Source organism: Musca vetustissima, unplaced genomic scaffold (genome assembly GCF_032173495.1).
Source record: "Musca vetustissima isolate MV318-11 ecotype Yass unplaced genomic scaffold, APGP_CSIRO_Mvet_v1 utg33467, whole genome shotgun sequence".
Taxonomy (NCBI): domain Eukaryota; kingdom Metazoa; phylum Arthropoda; class Insecta; order Diptera; family Muscidae; genus Musca; species Musca vetustissima.
Window position 1 is genome coordinate 38308 of NW_026888548.1, and position 16841 is coordinate 55148.

General features: G+C 33.3%; 1 protein-coding gene across 1 annotated transcript; it reads right to left on the reverse strand.

The window, feature by feature from the left end:
* Positions 1–98: 98 nt before the first annotated feature.
* On the reverse strand, positions 99–3440 carry LOC133336396 (T-complex protein 1 subunit alpha). The gene is made up of 5 exons (XM_061544692.1): positions 3249–3440; positions 2724–2877; positions 2566–2653; positions 1292–1525; positions 99–1217 (listed from the first exon to the last, which is right to left on the reverse strand). The coding sequence occupies exons 1-5, from the start codon at positions 3319–3321 to the stop codon at positions 99–101; spliced, it is 1668 nt and encodes a 555-aa protein (XP_061400676.1). The 5' UTR covers positions 3322–3440.
* Between the last annotated feature and the right edge of the window lie 13401 nt (positions 3441–16841).

The following is a 16841-nucleotide window of genomic DNA, read 5'->3' on the forward strand; positions in this document are numbered from 1 at the left end:
GTTGGTTTGATGACTTGTAAATGCTTAAAAAAGAAGAGCGCTAAGAGATGATGATTTAATTATATTTAAGACGAAAATGAATACAATAGTGAGTCTCTTTAAAGTTCACCAGCAGCACATGCATCAGCATACGATTTGTCGGGCTTTTCTTCGGGATTCAATTTGATCATGTCATCAATACGCAAAATGGTGATGGCAGCTTCTGTGGCGAATTTCAGAGACTTGATCTTGGACATGGCAGGTTCGAGTACGCCAGCTTTCTTGTTGTCACGGACAACACCTTCAATCAAATCCAAACCGGTCCATTTAAGATCTGCATGTTCAGCCTTGGTCTGGCTGGAATTGTGGTAGGCACGCAATTTGGCTACCAAATCGGTGGCATCCTTGGCGGCGTTGACAGCCAAAGTTTTGGGGATGACCAAAAGAGATTTGGCAAATTCAGCAATGGCCAATTGTTCGCGGGAGCTCAGAGAGGTGGCAAAGTTTTCGAGATAGATGGAAAGAGCAGCCTCAACACAACCACCACCGGCGACGACCTTTTTGCTCTCCAAGACACGCTTGACAACACACAATGAATCGTGGATGGATCTTTCCATTTCATCACAGTAGAAATCGTTGGGGCCACGCAAAATGATGGAGGCGGCAGCTCTGGCCTTGGTGCCCTTGATGAGGATGAGTTCATCATCGCAGATACGTTCCTGGGCAACTTCAGCAGCTTCACCAACCATGGAGGCATCGAAACTTTCATCACCTTCCATATTGGTGAGTGAGGTCAAGAAAGCAGCACCGGTAGCCTTGGCAATAATCTTCAAATCGCTCTTCTTAACACGTCTCACAGCCATGGCGCCGGCTTCAATGAAATATTTCATGCACAAATCATCAACACCACCCGAACACAAAACAACATTAACGCCAGTCGACAAAATTTTGTTAATACGTTCCTTGGTAATGTCCAATTCACGAGCACGAATACCCTCCAACTTATCGGGATCGTTGATCAACACCTGCACGCCCATCTTCATTTTGGTCTTTTGCAAAGAGAAATCCAAACAGGCAATCTTGGCATTGACTATCTTCTTGGGCATTTGTTGGGAGGCAATTGTACAATTGAGAGCATAACCAGGAATCAAAAGAGATTCGCGAGCTGATTTACCATGGGCTTTCAATACATTGACAGCCTTAATCGAGTAGGCGGGGTTGCCCTTGGGATCGGTGATCTAAAAGGAAAATAGCAAGAGAAGGTTTGTTAGAGAATCTATGTTTTTGGAAAATATGTTTCTTTTGTTGTTACCTTAACAGCTTGACAAGCATCAACAACCATGGCTGCAAAGAAATCAGCATCAGCTCCAATGATTTTAGAGCTCATGGATGTTTTGGCAATGTTAATCAAAGAATCACGACCCAATTCATCAACGGGAGCGGTTAAATGTTCAGAGATGTATTTGCAGGCTTCTTTGCAAGCCAAACGGTAACCGGAGATAATTGAGGTTGGATGAATTTTTTGCTTAACCAATTCATCGGCATTCTGTAAAGAAAGAGATAAAAGTGAAGATTATAAATAAAAGACAAATCAAACAATTTTGAATTTTTTAATGAATATTTTTTCTAGGACCATTAGACCAATAACCGTTGATTTTTTAATGAATATTTTTAAAGGACCGTTAGACCAATAAGCGTGGATTTATAAAGGAATATTTTTTAAAGGGCCATTAGATCAATAAGCAAGGATTTTTAATGAATATTTTTTCAAGAACTATTAGACCAATAAGAGTGGATTTTTAATGAAAAAATGTTCAAGGACATTTAGACCAATAAGCTTGGATTTTTTAATGAATATTTTTTCCACGAATGAAAGATCGTCCTTTGGATATTTATCATTTTTTAACAAAACTTTTCGAAGTACATCTCAATGATTCTTCCAATATATTTCCTAAGGGGTGGTACAACACCATCGACCAAAATATTAGTCGACTGTGAAACACCTTTAGCAAGCCCATAAACTATTTTATTCCCTTATTTCCCATAAGTTCGCTGTGACCTGGAACCGGCCCCAAATCATTAAGCCATCATTTCTTGATTGATTCGGATGCCTTTAAGTTAGCTAGAACTACGGATTTAATATGTTCTTCACATAAAACCGTTCGATCTACTCTGAAACCCAAAAAAGTTTAACGAAGTTAGGAACTAATCTCAAATTTATAATCTGGGCCTTGATTGACTATGGGCAGTAATTCTATGATTGTTTCGGATAGCTCTATGAAAGCTAGAACTTTGAATTGAAAAAATTTCCCAAAAAAAAAAAAAAAAAAAAAAAAACATTGCTTCTATCCTTTTTCCGTATTTGAACCGTTTGGTACATTGACAAACAGTCTAGATACTGACTTCAAAAATAATTTTTTGCATGATTAGGTGTAACAAAACAAACCAGGGATAATGCAAAAGCGTTGTGAAATACAAAGGGTATGCATTCAAATCCCTCATTAGAAGATTCTCTGCTGTAAAACTGGTGTGGTCTTCCTGATATTTTAAATTTAAATATTCCCATTACAAATTATTCATGCTTACCTTAAGCAATTCAGCTGCAATGATAACAACAGATGTGGTACCATCACCAACTTCTTCATCCTGCAATTGAGCCAGCTCTACCAAAACCCTGGAAAATGAAAGAAACACATTCAAATAAAATATACACACTTCAAAATAACAATTCCGTTAAAACTTACTTAGCAGCGGGATGTTCAACTTCCAAAAGTTTTAGAATGGTGGCACCATCATTGGTGACAGTGACATCACCGATGTCATCGACCAACATTTTGTCCAAACCCACTGGGCCCAAGGAACTCTTAACAATGTTGGCAATGGAACTGGCAGCCATAACTGGAATACACAAAACAAGAACACATGACGTCATGGTAATGCAACAAACAACAAAAATGACACATAAAGTGACTCCCACTTAGGAAAACTATTAAAGAAACAACCTAACCTCAAATTTGTATAAACATTCGATAAAATAAAATATTGTGGTGAAGCCAATCAGACATCCTTATTGAAATCACAAAATTTCATTCCTTAAACTATGGAAATCGCACATTTGCAAACATGTGTTCGCTGCAATGAATAATCCATTGACAATTGTTTAGCCATGCCGGTCGGTTGGTCTCACCCATTTGCTTCTTCACTATTCATTTATTCAATTTGCAGCAGACCACTAGAGCATCTGTTCAATTTCATCACAAAAAACTTACCATTTTGTGTACGCACAGACTGGCCCGAATGGCGGGTACCAGCTATGGACAAAGGATTTGCAATTGTGGACATTTTGTTGGATGTTTATTGAAAACTTTTTATTTAAATTTAGCAAAAACTTTGCGTGATAATACTCTTTTTCTATCCTATCCACCGAACAAGACCGCCTGACTCACAAAATGCTACTTTCTCGAACAAATGTGTTTTGTGTTCTGTCAATTCAGTGGTGTATGAGGGTACATAAAATTGCAACACTGTTTTGTGATATTGGCAGCACTTTCCCCACTGTAGTAGTACAGCGGTTGGTTTTTTGAGCAAAACTGATTTTGATTCGAACAAAGTAAGCTTTGCAATTGAAGTTGTTGTTGTTTTTTTCTATAAATTGTGTAAAAATTGTTGTGAAGTGTCATTTTGTGCTAGAAATTAGTGAAATTATTGAAAATTTGTGATAAAAACAGCAAAATGATGTTGGATATAAATCAGCGTGTTACGAAGTGTGTTCCATTGTTAAGTATCCTTCAGATTTATTTAACCAAAACGAATCTTGGGCCTGTCGGCTTATAACAATCCAGCAGATGCATAAACCAAAGGTTGGACATCAATTTGGAATTATTTTTGCTGGGATGTGTTAAGCTTCCGCTGTGAAGCTCCTCAGCAATACCAAACAACCTAAAACTACTTACAATTTACTTTCCAGCTACGGACGCTTGTGCCTGGATGCTTTAAACAGCGGGATAAAAGCATTGCAGAAACCAAAATGCATATGGAATCAATCGATTTCATTTTCCAGAACCAAAGCGATTTCCAAAATGCACTATTTTTTAGCTGGTGACACACCTTTTTGGTAGCCCCAACAAATTGAGGTTAGTTTTTTCATCACTTTAAATAATTAATAATACATAGTAATTTTAACGTCTATTTTTCTCCAGCTACGTTGAAGCAGACACAAATCGCATCAGGTTTATAATCAATAATTACTAGTTCCGTCTGGGTGTGAATCCACTGCTTGCGATCATCATGAATTTTGATACCATTGAAAAGTGAAATTAATGAAGGTATGTGTTTCAAATTTTTATTTTTTGTTTTGAGTACATACAACAAATATTCCGAATGTCTGCCTCTACTTCCCATCGGCCAGAAATCGGATCATTTCGATTAAATTTTTCTTTTAATTTTCAATTTTATAAAAAAACAAAAGCAGTTTCACATTTCAATGCATTTCTTACAAAAACAGAAATAAATAACAAAAAGGAGAGGCAAATGTTGTAGGAAATAATCCCCAATTAATAGTCTATGCCTCAAAATAAGTATGATTATATACGATTTTTATTGACAGTTAGATAAAGTACTGTTTTTTTTTCAATAGTCGGCACCAGTTACAATTAGAAATTTAGCTTTAGAAACCAATTATCCAGTGCTCGACATGGCTAATACGCTCACTTTATAGGTTAGAAAGTTTTGAGATTGAAACCAATTATATTATTGTGTACTCTAAACTTTTTTTATGAGTTAATCGTTCTTTTAATAATTATTTAACATTGGGAAATTTTGAGCCAAAATGTGCTGGTTTTTCACCCATATGCGGACTATAGGAAAATCCTAAATTGGATAAAAAATATCATAATTACAAATATTTTCTGAAAATTTTAAATTCTAAAGTATTCTTCTATATGTATTTTTACTATTGTAAAAAAATCGAGAGAATAGTTTATAATTTTAATATATTTCATTATTATGGGATATATAATTTATAATATCAATTCACAAAGAGTGATTTAAGTGAAGTGATATTTATCAACGTAACGGGTGTGACCTTAAGTTTTCATTAAAAAAATTATATATGTAATATATCATGAATTATGGATAGTATACTGTTTATTATAAACATTGTTCCAAATCATTTCCGTTATTATTTAATTATATATGAATATATTAATAAGTAACGGGTGTGACACAGTCCCAATCTAGATGTGTAAAAAGTAAAACCAGTAAATGCAGATAATATTTTCGAAATAAAAATGATTTCTTTTTATTCACAAATTCATGACTATACTTCAGTGTTACTTTAAAATTGAAATTTGAGTGATATACGCATAGACAAACATCATGTGGAATTTCACCAACAATGCAAATGTTTTTTGGTCAGTATGAACAAAACATAGATTTTCCAACATTAACGTTCGGCTTTTCTTGTCAAAACTGATGATAAGACTCTAAGGCTCATTATTAAATATCGTTTTTGAATTTGAATCCGTTTTCCAGTTATGGGATCTTTTATGGATTTATAATCTTTGACCCCGGGACTTTGATGACTTATATCATCTCTAATGAAAAACTGTTTTATTTTCGATATCACCTCTTAAGGAGTTGCGTTACATTTTGTTTCGGTATCATGCAAAGCTTTTGGTAATTTCGAAAGAAGTATTTCAGAAGCAGTTTCGAATAAAAGAGCTTTCTTTTTTGATGGATCCGCAATAATTTGTTTTTACTTTAGTCACAGCTTTCTTCAGAGATCTTTTTGATTTATAAGACCTAATTTGCGAATTCGAAAAATTCTCTTACTTTCTCTGCACTTCTTCTGACGCTTTCTGTTCCATTTTGTTATCCCGACGTTTCTTGTCTCTTTTTCCAGATATTTTTTTAATTTAGTTGGATCTTTTTTCAACTCAAACCGAAATTTTTGCATTCTATTTTTGAATTCAATAGCTCAAATAGTGATATTGATATTTTGAAATTAATTTAAATTTGTCCTCGATTTCCGTGTAACGGGTGTGACAGATCTTATGATTCAACTACTAGCTTAAATATTAAAATAATTCTGAAACCTTTTTATTCATTTTATACAAAATAACTCTGACCCAACATGTGCAAAACATGTTATATCCACATCCACATAAAATTTTACTTTATATATTTTTACCGTAACGGGTGTGACAAACGAGACCTTCGTGGTACAAAGACGTTTACAGGCAATAAATATTTCCAATAAGCTACGATTTTACACTAAACAATACTTAAATATGTTTACTTTTATGTGGCCAAAAGTCAAATATCGTAAAAGGAAAAATGGAAATAAAAACTCGTCTAAAACGAAAGCAATGATGTTTGGCATGTTTAAAAACGTCTTTCCTGATCCAAATATTAAAATTTGTAATAATAAAATTGACTTTGTAACCCACCATAGACTATTAGGCGTGGTTCTTGATAATGAACTATCGTTTCGGCACCATGTAGATACTTTATCCGGTAGAATTTGGGGATCACTAAGACAAATTTATGCATCAAATATATATATGCCTATCAATATTAAGAAGAAAGTAGCTCATGCTATACTGTTGTCAAATATCCTGTATGGTATTGAAATTGTATCAGGTTGTATTGGTATAAATATTGCTCGGTTACGTAGGACTTTGAATGCTGTTGTGCGTTTTATATATAATGTTCCAGTCAGAAGACCTATATCTGAATATGTAAAACGCTTTTTAGGTTGTTCTTTTTTTAATTTCATTTCTTATCGAAATATACTGACATTTTATAATATAATAAAAACTGGCGAGCCTAAACCATTAACCAGCACGTTTTCTTTTTCACATTCTTCGAGAAACCCTCAAGTGGTGATACCAAGAATTTATAAATCCATTTATGCAACATCATTTGTAGTTAGGGTAGGACGATGTTGGAATTTATTGCCATATGATCTAAGAATATTCTCCCATTCTAATAACGTGTTTAAAAGAAAACTTCATCTATATTTTGGTTTACAGCAATGATTTGTGGTTTTGAAATTTATTATTCTTCTTTTTACTACTGGTTTACTGGACATAATCTCATCTCTTTTCTTATTATTGTTTATATTTTATGGCTGGGGAGCCAAGAATAATTAGAGTAATTAAAAATTTAAATTTTAGTATTTTATAATGAATATTAGTTTTTATAAGCTCGGGTTTGTTGTTAACTACGTAATATTAAATATGGTCTTATAGGCCTTGTATTACATAAATGAATAAATAAAATAAAATAAATAAATAAAATGTATTCTTACAAAAAAACTGGTACTATATTTTATCAACTCTTCATTGATATTTAAAATTATATTGTTAGTGATATCGGTTATATTTTTTTACTAAAATCTATTATTAATGTTTAAATGAGCTGGGGGCAGTTTACGTGGAATCACCCTATAGTTATGAGTCTTTAAAATTGGTCATGCCCACTTTTTTTTTTTTTTAAAAAACATGAATTGGAGCTAGAGACGAAAGAACCACAATGAGAAAAACCTTAATATCAGTCTAATAAATAAATTTAGCTTTATGAAATTTTACACATAGATTATTTAAGGTAGTCTTCATATTTGTTGATAGAATTTTTTGTTAGTAGAGCTTCAATATCCTAGATGCCGATTACAGATACAAGCCGACAGTAGGAGTCGACATTGGTCTGAAATCAGATTATTTCAACAGCATTTGATATTTTCTTTCGTCAGTTATACTTTGGGAAGATGGTACTATCAAGCATATTATATCAATACTTCCTCGATTTGAATCAAACCCACTTCTTCCGTTCAACGAGATTTTTTATACCATTGTATTGGGAAATAATTTATGATACGTTTCTAAAAAATGTCGTTAGATGTATTGCAATATGTTATGATATATTCAAAATAACTTTCAGGAAGTGTCCATATACACGTTGATACGGCGAAAATGTACCTTATCACAACATTGGTTTAAGACACCATGTTTCTTTGGACCAAATCTGTTTGACACAATTTGAAGGCGATTTTCGATTTGGGGAATATCGGTCTCTCCTTCTGTACCTCCCTTACAAAATGTCAAACTTTTTTTGAAAATGAATTTTATAATATCATGCGAATGGACTATCCGATTTGACCTAAACTTTGCGCCACCCAAGATTGTCTGTTTAATGTTGGAAGATCGGTCCACACCTTCTCTTACCTCCCTCATACAGTGTTACAATTATGAGAAATTGTAATTCTCATATGAACCGAACAGAGTGTACAAATTTATAGAATTTGTACACTCTGTTCGGTTAATTTGAAAAAAAAAAAATGAATCACCGTTTTGACCCATTGTCTGCCCATCGTACTACAACCTCTTCTGATACCCCTCCACAGATGGTCATCTCTAATTCCGTAGACCACCGCAAACCATAATTTATTATTATTTTTTTTTTTTTTTTTGAAAATCGATTTTGTTTTTTATTTTAAATTATTTTTGGTTGACTTTTAGTACTATGAAATTTAATTTTATACAAATATGCAAAATAATATATGTCTGTTAATACTTACGCTAGATGTTGGTATACCAGAAACAGGCGTGCATCATATCTAAATTAAACCTTCACTGTTCGGGAGATAGCAGATATCACAGGCAGTACTAATTGACCCTGTTAATACCCTTAGCCATAAGTCTAATGATAATTTACAGTCGATTTAGAAATCTTAGTCAGTCAGGTATGTGGGTGCACACTCCTCCCCAAAAAGCGTGAATGAGATATGAAAAGAAATAGGATTCTGATTTAGTCCAAACATTGCACATCGTAATATCGGCTTTATCGGTCTACTCCTTTTGTTACTTCTCCATCAATGACTCGGTTCAAACTTGACAAATTCTTAATCAAATTGAAAGATCGTACCATTGGCCTTAGTCTTCTCTTGCTATAAACTTTTTAATCGCAAAATGCCAACCAGAAAATAATAACAACTCAAAATTCCTTTCAAAAAATTTAATGATAGTAATGTGCACATATATTTTGATTCGAATAAAAATATTTTTTGCTTTTTTATTCTTTAATCAATAAATTTGACAGTCAATGAAGACTTCGAATTCGCCTTCCTGTTAACCTTATGAATAAACCTTGATCGGACCAAGGGTCAACATGTTAAAAACTTTCATATGAGTAAAATGGAAATATTTAGTGCAAATAGACTAATACTTTCTAAATAGTTTTTGAGAGTTTTTATTTATTTCGTTAAATAGATTATAACTTATCTAAAAATATCCTTTTTTAATCTCAAATGAATGAATTACTTATATTTAAAAATATTTAAATAAAATAATTATTCTAACCCAATATATTATATTATTTTAGTCCTACATACCCATGGTATGTATTACTTTATGCATAAGCCTACTATATAAAATCCAAGTAAAAGCCAGTTCTTTGAAGATTTATGTATTTAAATCAAATCAAAATTTAATTAAAATGTAGACATCCGTGTCCGATGTTTTGCATTTGCTAACAAACAAAATAATAATCTCAATTTGCTCTCAATGCAATACAAACATTTCTTCTTAATATATTTATTTGACAAACAAAAGATATTATTTGGTTACACAAGTGCCTATAATTAGTCAGAGTCCCTTCACATATATTGTATCAATTTCAATACAAACAAACAATACAACAGAATCCTTCTTCGCTTGGCTGGCTTGTATGTGTCGTTTTGTCCCTGATATGAGAACAATGGTCCTTTACCACCTTATATGTTTAATGATTTGTGACTACAAATTAACTTGTTGTGAGAACGAGTCATGTGAATGTACATACATACGTGTATGTGTGTTCTATTCATCTTTTGTTTCTTAATCACGTCCTGTTTGCTTGTTGTCTATCTTTCTGTCTGCCCAAATATATATTTAAGAAGGACACACTTTGAGGATGCTCTGACTTTTGTTAGGAATAATTATTAAATGTTGTGTGCATGTGACTTTCTGAAATTTGCTCAAAGAACGTAATTTGAAAAGGTTAATTTGATTAAAGCTGATTTATGTGGTCACAACATTTGTATAAAATTATAATAATTTATATGAAGAGTTGTTCGGTTAATAGCTTATAGCAAGTTAAGAAATTAAAATTTGCTAATAGATTATGTTTGCAAATTAGGAATCGTATTCTTATTCATAAAAATCTGAATACCTACATGGAAAATATTACAACTTTAAATTTCCATTAGCACTGTCATAGTCGTCGAGCGTTCATAATGAGTTCGTTAGGACTATAATTATTTGAGAAAAAAGTTCCATGTTATGTATTCCAAACGAATTGTAGGATTTGTCCTTTTGTAAACGACCAACAAGTGGATGCTTAAACAATGTTTTTATGCAAATACCACACAATGAAGAGAATGGTATTATTCTTAACACTCTGGCTTCTCTTTTCACATCATTCTGTAAAACGTAACGTAATTTATCTGACTCTGTTAAATAATAACAGTGAGTTCTCTTCATCCGGAGGAGAACCCTATTTAGTTTTCATACTTCACATACTCACTTGTGGAAGAATTTTTGAATGAGAGTTGCCAGAAATTTTAATTTTTATTTAAGATATTTTTTAGTTTTCATGACTGGAAAATTGAAATTTTACGACTAGTGAAAATTATCCCAAGTTTAGTATTTATTTCTTATAATTCAGCCTAATATATAAATCTGTTATGGAATCCTTGAAGCAAAAAACCCCAAGGACCATGTCAATGGAGATATGCTACATCTAATTTTTTGTCATAATTCTAAAATGTAGGTATATCAAAGTCACACCGAAGCATCTGTGTAAATATAAAAGAAGGTGAGAAGAATCCCCCAGTGCAGGGACGCAAGTGGGATCAAGGGGTAAAACTTTACATGTATCTGTTAAGCCATAGCCGAAATATTCCCAAAAACGACTCGACATATTGTTCCGATCTCGGTGGGGGTAATAGCAATAATCATGGGCTGATCCTCGACGGTAACCAAAGGAACATCTTTCTTTTGACCGAGGTAGATATATAGTCGAATTTCACAGATTTGTTAGGTTATTTTGTATAAGGTAGTTTAGGTTATATAGAATTTTTTTTTTTTTCAATGATTTTAAATAAAATTTTTTCAAAGACGATTACTTAGGATTTTTTAAAGGCATTTTTTGAATAAGAGAGCTTTAGACGTAAATTTTATTAAGAATATTTTTAAAGAACTACCAGATCCTAAAGCGTAGATGTTTTAAGGGACTATCAGAGCCTAAAACGTAGATTTTTTTAAGAATATTGTATAAAGGACCGTCAGAGCCCAAGACTTTGATTACTTGAATAATAGTTTTTAAATGACTATCACAACATTAGATCTTAGAGGAATATTTTTTAAAGGACTATCAGAACCTTAAGCGTAGATTTTTTAAGAATAACTTTTAAAGGACTATAAGGGCCTAAGCGTAGATTTTTTAAAAAAGTTTTTTTAATGATTATCAGTGCCTTATGCGTAAGTTTTAAGAGCTATTTTTTAAAGGACTATAAGGGCCTAAGCGTAGATTTTTTAAAAATGTTTTTTTAATGATTATCAGTGCCTTATGCGTAAGTTTTAAGAGCTATTTTTTAAAGGACTATCGGAGCTTTAAGCGTAGAAGACTCTACCCCCATCACTTACTTACCTGGCTTTTTACAGAACCGTTGTTCCATAAGCCGAGCATAAAAAAGATTTCCAAACGCGTCGGTCTTGTGCGCATATCCTCATTGAAAGACCACGTTCCAATATGTTGTTTTCTACTTGGTATTTTCATCTTATTCTAAGCTACGTGTATAAAAATTGAGTTTATATGTAATATAAATATGTTTTCTGATTATGATTATTTTATAAAAAAATAAATTGGAAATCTTTAATTGAAAAAAAAATAATTTTCTTGTATGAGACAAATAGTCTCATCTTCGTAATAGTAGGTATATACTCAACATCCGTAAATAAAGTGTTAAATTTACTGAACGTTCACAGTGACCGTGATCTTGTCAGCATACGTTAGGGGGCAATGTCCAGGAAAAATATCATTAAAATACAATACCTTTTTATAGTCTTTCAAATTCTCAATATCGGTCACTGGGAATGCCCACCTTTTATTTTCCCAGGTTATTTTCGAGAGCGACTTAACCGCCATTACCCACAATTTTTTTTTCGAGTGATCTTTGGAACTACAATGTTTGGTTCCTGTGTGCGGGTCTCTTCCTATATACCGAATTCCTTATATTTGTTGACAGCCAAGATCAAGGACAGTATATTAGGCTGAAATGTGAAATATGAAAATCTGTAATACTCTACCTCACATCGTTTATTATATTCACAGAAGGTTGGAGCCTAAAAGCGTTATTTAACTTCGTTTCTAGGATTGCGTGACCATAATATTTGAAATCGCACAAGCGAAACAAGGCGTGGATTTTTAAAAAATATTTTATAGGCACCGAATTAGGCTTTTTTAAAAGAATATTTTTTTTGTGGCCAAAATAAGGCGTGGATTTTCGAGGCCTATAAAAGGCGTAGATTGTTTAAAAAATATTTTATAGGCACCGAATTAGGGCTTTTTTAAAGAATATTTTTTTGTGGCCAAAATAAGGCGTGGATTTTCAAGGCCTATAAAAAGCGTAGATTGTTTAAATAATATTTTTTCTAATCGTGTATAAGGCGTGGATTTTTGAAAGAATATTTTTAAAAACGTTATATAAGGCTTGGATGTTTTACAGAATATTTTTAAAATGGTCTATATAAGGAGTGGATTTCTTAAAGAATATTTTTCAAGGCCGACAGAGGTCTTGGATTTTTAAAGTATATATTTCAAGCCTTCATAAGGCGTGGATTTTTAAAGTATATATTTGAAGCCTTTGTAAGGCCTGGATACACTCCAGGTATATATTTCAAGACCGTTTTATGTCCAGGTATATATTTCAAGACCGTTTTTCGTCGCAATCCAACAGGATCCGAATTAAATATTACAGTCCTTGGTCGCATTAATGTTAGTTTTGGACGTAATGGCAAGTGCCAATGAAATTACATGGCAACGCTGTTTGAGTATAACTTCAAATTGGGGAAAGAGGAAAATATGTCCTCAGAATATTTATGGTCGAAACAACATACATAGAAATTAAGAGAGTTGTATTTTCGCTTAAGAGAGTTTTATTTTCTAGCTGTTCCATTAAATTTGTTCGTGAACTACTAACCGTATTATCCATTCTATACATGTATGTGAGTACGTACATTTGTTTCTGTGGGGTCTACGTTGTTAAATGGAAAATTAAATTAAATGTGTTAAAATATTTGCTTGTATTCACGAGCTGGATGGTGTCGGTTGTTGTCCATCCTTGTTTGCCTCCATGTTTGTTTATTGTCCTAGTCAGTGTCATTTATTTAAAGCGCCCAAAAGCAAATAAACTCTCCATGGAGTACTGTCGCCATACCTAGTGTTTGTTTTGTCGTCACACACCACATGTACTTTGTGTGTGTGTGTTTTGTTTTTGTAAAGTTTTCACCTCACCCCCGTCTCAAATTTGGAGTCAGGTACTCAACTGGCGTTGTTACACTTCATTAAGGAGGTGTTAAAAGAAGAACACAACACAAAGCGTAAAAATACACCCCAGAGGATAAAATGTGGGACTCTATTATATGGATGTATGTCCATACAGTCATTCATAAATATTAACAGCATACACATACATATATGTACAAGCACTTACACATATGTATGTAAGGTATAAAGGTGATTGTTCCTTATATGAATTGTCTTTGTTCCTTGAGTTACTTTCTTTGTTTAGGATTTTTTTGTTTAGCGACAAATAATACACGTGTTCATATGTAAACATGCGTGTACATATGTGAGGTTTCTTGTTCGTAGCCCTGGGTTATTAGGTGTTTGTTTCGCTTTTAACATTTTTAACTTTTTAATATTATTATTACACAAGTGATAAGAAATTATGTATCCTCCCTAGACCTACCTTACTGACCAAATATATATCTCATCTATATATTAGCTTTAGACCCCAAATATGACTGAATCAAATCACTTTAAGAACATTTAGAGACAATTTATAAGTTCCTATCAGTCTTTCTCTTGTTCATGCAGGGATTAACTTAGAGTTACCTTTAAAATGTTAATACCTTTCCTACAAAATGGGCAATATCATGTGAACGAGGTCCAAAAATTTATCCAATCTAACATTTTCCCCAAAACTAGATGTTGCCCAGATATCGGTCTCTCCACTCCTTCACATACCTCCCACAACCCGATTTGTACAGAACATCATTGCACACCACAACATTTTTACAAAACAAAGATCATGTCTGAATGCCTAGCCTATTGGTTCACTTCTTTTGGTACCACACTTTCTGACTTTTGGAAATGTTAAAAAAAGTTACTAAAGTCAAATCCTCTTAATTGATAGTGAACAAATGCAGTAAATTTGTTTCAATTAACCGAGTTTGTTTCATTTAAACGAAGTTCAATAAATCTGAAAAAAATTGGAGATAGTAGGGGAGAGGGGGGCACCTTTGAACACTTTTTGCTTTCAAGCCTTATAACATTTTTTATTTTATAATTTTTGGTGTCTTATAAATTTTAACTAATAGGTACATATGTAACCTTTAAAATGAGTATACATATGACATACTATAAGCTTGATAAATATATTTTATTACTGTTTTAATGGACGAACTCAAAGTGTTCAAAACTGCCCCCCCCCAGGGGGGCACCTTTGAACAGGGGTTGGCATTTTTGAACGACATGTTTTTTTACAGTGTTTATGTTCAAATATGTATGTATTTTATTCATACATATCAGAAATGCATTAATTCATTAAAAAATATATAAAAATGTTCAAAATTTAAAAAATTTGCATCAAAAGTTATTAAAACATAAAATGACTTAAAAACAAAAATTAATATGGTGAAAAATACAGTTAATTTCGTAATCATATTAGCCCATTTGAAATTTTGAGAAATCGAAGCCAAATGTTAAAAACTCCTTTTTTTACTCGAGTTTAATGGGCATGTTCAAAGGTGCCCCACCCATGGCATTTTACGGAAATTTAAAATAACTTTTTTTGTAATAAATATATATGAAAGAAATTACATTAGTTATGTTTGAAATGATTGTTGGAATGCAAAAAATTTGTTTGACGAAAGAAAACTATCACAGAATTCTTCCTGCGCCCTTAAAACCAAATGAATAAAAGTTTACAATTACACTGAGAAAACATGGTCACCCATGCACAATTTTTCGACAACTGAAAAAGCAAGCCAAAGTGGTTTACGCATATAGAGAACAGGATTGCCATATACAAAAATGTGGTTGCGGGTCGGAAAAATATTAAACCAAGATTTTATGAGCGCTGTTCAAAGCTGCCCCACGTTCAAAGGTGCCCCCCTCTCCCCTATCTGTCTCCATGTTATTTCATTTAGTTAGAATGTTGGTTAGATTGTTAGGTTTCTCTGACTAATCAGCCAATGTTCCGGAAACTAGTCAATGGAAGTAATTTAATTAACCGATTGTTCTCTTAAACGGAGTTTCAATTAAACGGTTTGTAATTAAGCGCATTCGACTGTATTTTGGGTACCGTGGCGTATACATGATATTTTCAAAAATGTGTATACGCACCAATCACACCAACTACACAAATTTCGGAATAGTGAAATGTTCATAAATAATTTTGGCATCGTACTATGGCAGATAATAATAATTACATTTAATATAACAATTTTGGGAATTTCGGGTTGCTGGAAGTTAAGAAACAATTTTACAAAACTATTTTCATACAGGACCATGTTTTGACATATCCCCATCGAGGTGGTGTAATTTGGCGGGATTTTTTCGATGTAGGTTTATATAAATACTTGTCCGCCTCATTATTGGTACAATGAGATTTTGGCCCATTTCGCCAACCGAAGTGGCAGACGTTCCTGAATTTCATGGTCTTGTAATTTCATATTTAATTTTCTCAAAGCATAAACAACATATTAGCAACGACTTTTTACGGTCATAGTCTCCATATAAGGATCCCGACCTTTTTCAGAAAATGTTAATGCACACCACATGTTCAATATTTATTTCAATATTTAATAAATCCAGTATCAGGATAATGGAATGTCTGATTTGAACCAAACTTTGCACAACCAAAACAACCAACCAACACAGTTTTACCAACGAGTAAAACACCAAACCGAAGGCTTTGGTGCAGGCACATCCTTCTGTAGAGATGAAGAAGGAAACCTGGTGAAAGATACAGATAGCGTGTTGAGGATCTGAAAGGAGCATTTTGAAAAGCTTCTGGTATCAAATAGTGGCAGTGAGAAGATACCCCAAAACCAATAAGAGATGACGCTATAGAGTGTATACTAAAACAGCAGGTACCGATGGGCTACCAGTCGAACTATTGAAGACCGGTGGTCAGATGCTCGTCAGATGCATGCTGTGTGAACAACTTATGCCAATGGTCAATGACATTATTGGACCATATCAATGCGGTTTCAGGCCTGGCAAATCCACCATCGACCAGATTTTCACTTCCTGGAAAAGACCCACGAAAAACACATCGACATATTCCACCTATTCGTCGACTTTAAAGCCATGTATGTGTTTGGCATTCCTGCAAAATTAATACGGCTATGCAGGATAACTATAATCGACACAAGATCAGCAGTGAAAGTTGGAAAGGACCTCTCGGAGCCCTCTAATACCGAACGAGGATTCAGACAAGGTGACAGTTTGTCGTGCGACCTTTTTAACATCCTGCTAGAAAAGGTCATACGAGAGGCAAATGTGAACATAAATGTCACTCTGTACACCAAACA